At 44.6% G+C, this 10,218-nt stretch overlaps 1 protein-coding gene across 1 annotated transcript in view; it reads left to right on the top strand.

The window, feature by feature from the left end:
- Window positions 1-10,218, top strand: part of lrp1aa (low density lipoprotein receptor-related protein 1Aa) — a 181,188-nt gene that overhangs the window by 165,163 nt on the left and 5,807 nt on the right. The window contains 12 exon segments of the mRNA XM_060910723.1: window positions 1-188; window positions 295-473; window positions 3,574-3,680; window positions 3,918-4,037; window positions 4,826-5,002; window positions 5,192-5,326; window positions 5,716-5,886; window positions 6,641-6,802; window positions 8,585-8,762; window positions 9,051-9,149; window positions 9,285-9,346; window positions 9,807-9,900. The exon segment at window positions 1-188 is cut by the window's left edge and continues 84 nt beyond it. Coding sequence (XP_060766706.1) covers window positions 1-188; window positions 295-473; window positions 3,574-3,680; window positions 3,918-4,037; window positions 4,826-5,002; window positions 5,192-5,326; window positions 5,716-5,886; window positions 6,641-6,802; window positions 8,585-8,762; window positions 9,051-9,149; window positions 9,285-9,346; window positions 9,807-9,900 — 1,672 coding nt within the window.

Genomic DNA, 10,218 nt, shown 5'->3' with positions numbered 1-10,218 from the left:
AGGCGTTCCAGGGAGACGCTAACGTACGCATCGACGCCATGGACATGCACGTCAAATCCAGTCGCATCTTCTGGACCAACTGGCACACGGGAAAGATTTCAGTGTTCAAGGTCTCATCCAGTGGCACCACCTCACCCAACTCCAACCGCAGCCGCAGACAGAGCGAACAGAGGGTCACCAATCTGGAGGTCAGAGTTCACACCCTCATTAAAAGGCATTTCCACTAAAACAAGGGGTTGTTTAAAAGGCTTTAATACATTTATTATTATTATTATTATTCCTTGCTCTTTTTAGATCCCGAATCTGAAAATGCCGCGTGGTATTGCGGTTGATTGGGTGGCTGGAAACCTGTACTGGACTGATTCGGGTCGTGATGTCATCGAAGTCGCTCAGATGAACGGACTTCATCGGAAAACTCTGATCTCGGGAATGATCGACGAGCCGTACGCCATCGTGGTGGATCCCATGCGGGGGTGAGCAGAGACAAAATACCAATTTCATCTCTAACTGTTTTATTATTGTATAATGATTATAAATAAATGTTATATTTGTGTGTTCAAGTAACACTGGTATATTAATATCAGCAAATTACTTTCATTTTTAATGAGCATAATTACAGAAAAAAATTTAAAGTAAGATTTAAAACTTTTTTTTGAAAGACATCTAATCAGATCATACAATTAAAGAATACTGCATGAGTAAGAGTTCTGAATACTGAATCTGAACACAGCTGTGATTGAATCTGAGGATGGTAGCGAGTAAAGTGATGACGGTTATCACTATGATCACTGTGCTGTTAAAAATGTGCTGAAAATGTTCAAAAAGTGCTGAAACACAAACTGAAATTATTTCAAGTTTGATCCTGAAAAACGTAAATAAAATTCGCAGCTCTCTGCACTTCTGTTTTTGCATAAACATCAAAGCAATAACATTAGCGCTGCCACTAACGACCGCATCTCTATCGATTAATCTCTCGACTCGTTTATGGATTACTCAGTGAAGCTAAATGATTAATTTTCCTCCAAAACACCAAATCACTTGTTTCATTTCCAGACCTGTTTACTCCTACGATTTGTCCGTAGTTCCTACGATTTTTCAAAACAAAATACGGACTACGAATTCTTGTCCAAAAACTACGATTTATGGCCGAAATGTTGCCAAATGTTTCATCAGGCTTTCGTCTAAACGGGGGAACAGGGGCGCTGCGCCCTCTTACTCTCGGCGTGCGCCCCCTTACCGACTCCGTGAAAACATCCCAGCAACACCACGTGACAATGTGTCTGATCATCAAATACGTTATAATTGCTCCAAAAATATTCCAATCATAGTAGATACACCGCCAGACGGTGCAAAAACAATCCGAATTGGCGTTTTCCAGACTGAGGCGCCATGTTGTTTAGTTGTTTACTTGTCGCGGCTGCTCTCGCGAGATTTGACATGGGTTACATACAAGGTCAGCTGACTTGTAGAGCGAGATTTCTCGAGACTGAATGACCTTTCACCCACCGGCGCGGGAGCTTTTGACAGAAGTAGTTTGCGAGTTGTTTTTGTTGACACTTGGGCATTTAAAGATGTCATCCCGCGGCACGAAACGGAAGAAAGCCAAAGACTGTCCGGGGCAGAAGAAGATTACTTCTTTCTTTTTCAATGTTGACAGACAATTTGTTACAATTTCCCTCTCAGATAGCCTCAGAATGTCCCATTGGAGCATTTTTCAAAGGCTTTGCACGGCGGGGGGGGACAACCGGCACCATCTCCCCCCCGCTTCGCTCCCTCGCCATGGTGAGCGCCCTCATACTAAATTTTTCTAGAAAAAACCCTGTTCATGACTTACTTTATAATCATATTTATTGTGGGAATCGAACATCGATCGTATAGTCATGGACGCGGCCATGTTTAATCACGTTTAAGCCACGTTTACTGTACGTTGCATTGTGGGAAGGTTCCATTGTTTCAACTTTGGTTTCTGAGCACACAATCATGGCGGCCGCGAAGCGAAAGGCCGATGGCATTATTGATAGTCCTGCAAAGAAATACCAGAAGTCATCGCAAAAATATAAAGACTCCTATCACGATCTGTGGCCATGCCTTACATCATCTAAGAAAGGGAACATGTACGTTCATTGCAACATTTGTAATGTAGATTTTTCTTGTGCGCACGCGGGTCAGAATGACTGCAAGAGACACGTCGGTACAAAGCAACATACAGATTTCGAAAAGTTGAAAAAACAAAACAGATCGATGGCGACGTTTTGCAGGAAGGACAGTGCCGTTTCTGGTGAAAATTCAAGGATTTGTTTGGTGACCAACGCTGAAGCAATCATGTGTGAACTTATTGCTGAACTGAATCTCCCTATCGCTACGGCGGACACCTTGGTCCCAGCACTGAAGTTGATGTTTCCCGATAGATTGGACCCCAGTAAAATTCCTACTGACAGCTTACCAAAACTACTGACAAGATACTGCAAGACTACTGACAGGGCAAATTTGGGGTAAACAGGTCTGCATTTCATTTCAGACCTGTTTTTATTTTTATGGATCATGAAAAAGAAAGAAGAGAAAAACAGATCCGTGATGATGATTTCCCGTCAGAGTGAAGACATTTCCCTGTTCCTTTAACTTACACTTTTAATTCTATTGATCGCGATTATTCAGATGTTATCGATTGTATTTATGGAATTCCAACACAGAGAAATCAAATCATTAGACAGGGTTCACATCCCAACAAACTCAGCACACACACACACACACACACACACACACACACACACACACACACACACACACACACACACACACCGGCTCCGTCAGTTAACGGAGAATAAACCCAGATTCCAGCCTCAGCGTTTCCTCCCACACTCACTGAGAGGAAGTTGTGATGGAGCAGGCAGATGACTTCATCGCTTTAATAACGACTTTATCAGCAGCTCCAAGGACTAAAGCGATTTAAACTCTGCGTACGAACGGGAATTTAAGGGCCATGAACAGACGACACTGACGGCGGTTTTGCCTTTTCTGTCAGACTCGTGCAGAACGCTCGCGCTGAGAGAAGTTGAAGTTCTCCCAAACTTTCCAAGCTTTGGATCTTTGGAAACTTTTACACTGAACCTCTTTCGCGACCGAGTCGACTGTCGTGTTGACTGGAGCCGACCGAAGACCAGAGATAAAAATACGGAGTTAGAAACGTGTGCGCGCGCGTGTACGTGATACGAGCGCACAGAACGGGACAGGCGTGAGGACGGTTTTCCACTCGCGGATCACGAGGAGCACGCGCGGGTTTTAAACACCAAACGAGACCGACTGACGTCTCACACGCAGCGTTTACGCGGTGATATTGGGAGACTGTCGAAAAGTTTAGTTGATGCTGGACGGAATTTAGCGTCGGCTTTTCAAACTGCAGTTTAATGATGATTAAAATTTGAAATGTGAAAAATAACCTTCAGGAATTTTGCTGTGGATTACCGTCAAACCCAGAACCACTTCATCCCTAATCACATGTCACAGAACCTGTGATGACCTGATTTATTGCAGTATCTTTGTGTGTGTGCGTGTGTGTGTGCGTGTGTGTAACAGGACGATGTACTGGGCAGATTGGGGAAATCATCCTAAAATTGAAAAAGCTGCGATGGACGGCACGATGAGAGAAACTCTGATTCATGAAAACATCCAGTGGCCAACAGGTCTGCACACACACACACACACACACACACACACACACACACACACACACACACACTAATGATACACTAGTAAGTGTTTAATCTGCCTGAGTTATTTGTAGCACGCTGTAACTTCATGAAAGTTTTCATCAGTGATCTCTGACACTACTGTAAATTAATTTAATGATTTATTAAAACGGAGCGTGTTTGTCTCAGCGGTTTGTCCTCCATGACACTGAGTAATGTGTGAATCCTCAGGTCTGGCGGTTGATTACTTTAATGAGCGTCTTTATTGGGCCGACGCTAAACTGTCCGTGATCAGCAGTGTGAGACTGAACGGGTCGGATCGCATCGTCGCCGTCAACAGCATCAGAAACAGTTCAGTTTGTTTCATCTTTTATTTTCATTCTGAACCTCTTCGTCTTCTTCTTCTTCTTCTTCTTTTGGCCACAGCGGATAATGCCCCTCCATCTCCTCCTGTCCTCCGTATCTTCTTCCGTCACACCAACCGTCCTCATGTCCTCCTTCACCACATCCATAAATCTCATCTTTACTCTTCCTCTTTTCCTTCCACCTGCAGCTCCATCTCCAGCGTTCTTTTCTTTTCTTTTCTTTTCCCAGTAAACCCTGGATCTCTCCTCTGTTCGTGTCCAAAACGTCTCAGTCAGCAGTGACATCTCTCTCACTTTGTCTCTAAGCCGTCCTACACGTCCTGTTCCTCTAACATTCTCATTTCTCGTCCTGTCCAGCTTTGTCTCTCCCAGTGAGAATCTCATTATCTTCAGCTCTGCTGCGTCCAGTTCAGCCTCCTGTCTCTTTATCTCCAAACTGAACACCATCGCTGCTCTGACTGCTGTCCTCTACACTTTCACTCTTCTGCCACAGATCACTCCTGACCCTCTCCTCCGTCCACTCCACCCTGCCTGCTTTCTCTTCTTCATTCTGAATTCGTGCATGAAATAGAAGCAGAGTGAATACGTCGTGCACGTTTCTCTGGATAAATGATTTCAAAAACTAATAAAAAAGATAAACTGTGTGATTTGAACGACGTGTTGATCTCATACTAATAACATTAATTGTGTTTATTTATGCAAACACTTAATGTGTTATTTTCTTATTCTCTCTCAAACACACACACACACACACACACTCACACTCACACACAGACCTGCACCACCCGTTCAGCATCGATGTGTTTGAGGATTACATCTACGGCATCACCTACCACGACAGCTTTGTGTTCCGTGTGAATAAGTTTGGGAAAAGTTCTGTGGAGAATCTGACCACCGGCATGAACCACGCCACGGACCTGGTGCTGTATCACACCTACAAACAACCCGAGGGTGAGTTCACACCGGGAAATGAAATAATAACTGCTCCCAACATCACAGCAACTCCACAGTACATTACACTGAGTGTGGAGAGATTATTATTATTATTATTATTATTATTATGAGTAATATGAATCCAATTAATCCATCGTGTGTGTGTGTGTGTGTGTGTGTGTGTGTGTGTGTGTGTGTGTGTGTCAGTGATGAACCCATGTGACAGGAAGAAGTGTGAGTGGTTGTGTTTGCTGAGTCCCAGTGGTCCGGTGTGTACCTGCCCTAACGGTCACGCTGCAGACAACGGCACGTGTGTGGAGACTCCTGCACCTACCACCGTGTGTGAGTCACGTTCATACAACACACACACACACAATAACACCAGGACTTCAACAATAACACAAACTGTGTGAAATCTCACTGAAATGTCAGGAATATTATTTCTCTCTCTGTGTCTCTCTATCTTTTTCTGTCTTTCTTTCTGTCTTGTATCTCTCTGCATGCCTCTCTTTATCTGTCTTTCTCTTTGTGTCTCTGTCTCTCCATGTGTCTCTTTCTTCATCTCTCTCTATTTCTTTTTACCTTTGTTTGTATCACTCTCCATGTCTCTTGCTTCGCGTTTCTCTCTTTCTGTCTTTCTCCATCTCTCTCTCTCCATCTCTCTCCATCTCTCTCTCACTCTCTCTCTCTCTCTCACTCTCCATGTCTCTCTCTCGCTGTCTCTCCCTCAGCTCCAGGTGGAGTGTGTACTCTGCAGTGTCAGAACGGAGGCAGCTGTGTGTTGAACGCGAGGAAGCAGCAGAAGTGTCGCTGTCAGCCGAATTACGGAGGAGAGAAGTGTGAGATAAATCAGTGTCGTGATTTCTGTCAGAACGGAGGAACCTGCACGGCTTCGCCCACCGGTACACCACCTCTCTGTGTTCTACTGGAGAACCGTAACGTTTCTCACAGCCACACCCCTCATCTGCTGCAACAGTCTCATACTTCTGTCCTGACAGTTAGCTCCACCCCTTTACATCATTTAAACAGGAACATTCTATTATATCGGCACGGTGGTGTAGTGGTTAGCGCTGTCGCCTCACAGCAAGAAGGTCTGGGTTCGAGCCCCGGGGCTGGCGAGGGCCTTTCTGTGTGGAGTTTGCATGTTCTCCCCGTGTCCGCGTGGGTTTCCTCCGGGTGCTCCGGTTTCCCCCACAGTCCAAAGACATGCAGGTTAGGTTAACTGGTGACTCTAAATTGAGCGTAGGTGTGAATGTGAGTGTGAATGGTTGTCTGTGTCTATGTGTCAGCCCTGTGATGACCTGGCGACTTGTCCAGGGTGAACCCCGCCTTTCGCCCGTAGTCAGCTGGGATAGGATCCAGCTCGCCTGCGACCCTGTAGAACAGGATAAAGCGGCTACAGATAATGAGATGAGACATTCTATTGCAGTTCAGCTTACAGACAGCAGAGGGCGCTAAACATTACATACACTCTGGTGATTGGGTTTGGTGAAGCATGGCAGCCAATAAAAATAGAAAAGAGGCGGGGCTTAACATACCCTCAGATAAATAAGCAATGTGGTCTAGTACTGATCTACAAGTGCATTTTTATTTATTTATTTATTTCCCAGTTTATTTTTATTCAAACTGTTCTTTTTTCCCTTCGTTCTCTCTCAGGTTCTCCGACATGCCGCTGTCGGCCAGGTTTCACGGGTCCGAACTGTAATCTGCGAACTTGCCACAATTACTGCCAGAACGGAGGAAACTGCACCGTCAGCAGGGGAAATCAGCCCATCTGCAGATGCCCCACCCACTTCCTGGGTGATCAGTGCCAGTACAGTGAGTTTCACAATTCAGTCCAAAAAAAATGTAAAATACAGTGTAGAAACTGTTCAGGATCAAACTGCAGCCACACACAGCTTACAAAACAGAAAGTAGAAGAAGAGAAAGATCAAAACGCGTTCTTCATAGTCATAGTTTTCAAAGCTTTTTTATAGTTTTTGATTCCGCTTATGTCACAGTTTCAGCTCATTAATATTCATGACCAGGGCCGCTGACAGCTTTGGCTGGGCCCGGGACAAAATGCTCTGAATGGGCCCCCCCTGGCCAACCCACACCCCCACCTCTCTTATCCCAGTCTCTACTCACTCCAACCCTTAAATGACAGGTATTCAAAAACCACTCAACCGGTCAACAACCATTTCATTTTAGCATTTCAACATTTTTACAGTTTTAACATTTTAACATTTCCTTCGTCTGCAACTATTCAGGTGCGAAATGCAATGCGCCGGACTTTTGTTGTGGCAAAGTCGTCAGTAAGGTCATTGAAGTCCAGCTTTTTCGCCAGTTCGTGCTCTATAGAGAGCACTGCCAGCCCATTGAGCCTCTCCTGTGACATGTTTGAGCGCAGGTAGCAAACCAAAAGCCAATGTAAAATGCAGGCTTGAAAAAAAAGCCCAAAATCAGCAACCTCACACACACTGTGATCCTGTGAAGTAATCCCCAATTTCACTGAATCTTCCCCCCTGTACTGTAACGGAATAAGCGGTTACTGTTATTTTGTATCCTTTAACCGAACGCCATTAAATGTATTCCGTTACGCCCCAAGCCTGCATGCGACAGCCCCGCAATGCCTTCCTAAACTCGTGGATCTTCTACTATAATCACGCGATTGGGGTGCTCTTGAAGGAGCAGTGATGGACGGGGGATTTCAGGCAGGGCTGGGGGTGAACATAGTATACTGTGCGTGCGTACTGTCCAGTGTGAAAAGCAGAGAAGAACACACCGCTCGAGAAACGGCGGGATATGATTGCGGGCTAATGTGAATATTCTTAGCTTCAATCAGATATATGAAACACAATGTTATTAAGCCGTTGTGGTTATGAAATGATTCAATGCCCTGTGCGTTTGATATGGTGTTCAGTGTGACTTGCTCTCCCCTCGTTTGTAACATGAATTGCGTGCGGCGCGTGCCTTGGTTGGGGTTACTTTACGGGGCGGGAAAAAGTTGGCTGTGTCTTACCTGGCTCAGCTGCCCCACTGCCTTTGCTAGTACCTGCTGCATCATCCCAATATTTTAACCCCTGAGTCTCTTGGTTTCTTCCTCGCTTTTTCTCTTTTCTTTTCTTTTCTGTGCTCCTGACTTGTGCGTGTTGGCAAATGGCACGCACGCTGATTGTCGAAGTGCTATGATCTAACGATGTTGTTTTTTTCCCCTTAATCAAAGAGTCAGACCAAACCATTTTTGCATTAGGGGTGGTAGGGGGTTACTGACGCCTTTTTCAAAGACAATAAAGGCAAAAGATCTAGAAATCATTTATTGAATGCAAATATAGCACATTTCTCCCCCAAATCAACACATTTTGAAATGAAATAAAATAATCGCAACTTCATGAGAGCCCAGTTCTGGGCCCCCCCCCATTCCTGGGCCTGGGACAACATACCCGTTTGTCCCCCCCCCTGTCGGCGGGCCTGTTCATGACCAACCGGATGCTCCTGATGTCTTTAACCCAACACGAGCACGAAGCTAAAGAATTGCAGTAGAAGTTAAATCCCCTCCACAGTGTTGAGTTCAATGGAGTGTTTTATTATTAAATGTGATGTGATGTGACGTGTGTTCAGGAGTGTGTGGCGAGTCCTGTGATCACGGCGGGACGTGTGTTGAGGACGGAGACGGAGCTGTTCAGTGTCTCTGTCCTCCTCGATTCATCGGCAAAAGATGTGAAGTGGATAAATGTCATTACTGCCACGGGGGAAGCTGCATCAACGCTAACACCGCTCACGGAGACATCATGTGCCGGTACACACACACACACACACACACACACACACACACACGAAGACTGTTTTTTATGATGTAATGTTAATCAGGTTCTGATAATGATATAAAAATGTAAAGAATTAATCACAAACACATCATCAGTGCAGCTCATACAGCTGAGTTAAAAATCCAAATAAATACAGGAACTAAGCGATGATGATGATGGTGATGATGATGGTGATGATGCTGGTGATGATGATGGTGATGCTGGTGATGATGCTGATGGTGATGATGATGATATTGAATGTATTTGTGTAAATGTGAAAGTTGTCCTAACGGCGGAATTCAGTCGAGCTGCTACACGTGTGATGGATACTGCGCTAATGGACTCTGCTCTCTCAGTGCTGCTCACCTGCCTCAGTGCAAGTGTGTAACACACACACACACACACACACACACACACACACACACACACACACACACACACACACGCGCAGAAAAATTTCCCTCATGTCCTGTACATTCCCTTAATGTGTTCATATTTCATTTTTTACCTGTAAGGTGTCCAGGTGGGTGGGAGGGGCTTCAGTGTGAGAACCCCATCAGCTCTGAGCGCAGTAACCGTAAGTGTGTTTATTCACTCCCTCAGTTTTATTATACAAGTTATATATTCAGGATATATTTAACCAGATCGTATTAAGTTTAAAGCTCGGATTGGAAAGTTATATTCTGTAACATTTTCCTTTTTAAATTCATTACAGACTCAAACTACAGACTTCTTAATTTATTACTCAATAATTATTGGATATTATTCGATAATTAACTGAACAACTTGTAATAAAGTCCAGTTAACGGATGCTGGATGGTGTGACAGTTGTGCTCTGTGAGTGGGCGGGGCATACTCTCTGTCCCCTGTCAATCACAGAGACACAAGCCAATTGTTTTCAGTCTGTGAGCTCATGTATGTGGAAGACGGTGGATAGCACTTTCCTTCTAGTGTGTATTATTCATGCTGCACTAAGGATAATAGTTAAATATATAATAACTCTGTGTGTGTGTGTGTGTGTGTGTGTGTGTGTGTAGACACAGCATCTATCATCATTCCTGTGATTATTCTGATATTACTGGCGCTGCTGCTTATTGCTGGATTTCTGTGGTACAGAAAGAGGATGCGAGGGTGAGTGTGTTCATGTTTACAGCCAATTTACATATTCTACCACATGCAAATTATCTGTGTTGAATATTTAAATATTAAAAAAACTTAACATGTAGAAATGTAGTGTGTGTATAATATTTGTTTTATGAGATTTACATACACACTCTCTCCATCACACCTGTTCACACCCCCTCTACACCTGTTCACACCCCCTGTACACCTGTTCACACCCCCTGTACACCTGTTCACACCCCCTCTACACCTGTTCACACCCCCTCTACACCTGTTCACACCCCCTCTACACCTGTTCACACCCCCTCTACACCTGTTCACACCCCC

This window comes from Neoarius graeffei, chromosome 26, assembly GCF_027579695.1.
Source record: "Neoarius graeffei isolate fNeoGra1 chromosome 26, fNeoGra1.pri, whole genome shotgun sequence".
Lineage (NCBI taxonomy): Eukaryota > Metazoa > Chordata > Actinopteri > Siluriformes > Ariidae > Neoarius > Neoarius graeffei.
This window is presented reverse-complemented; position numbering and strand designations above follow the sequence as displayed.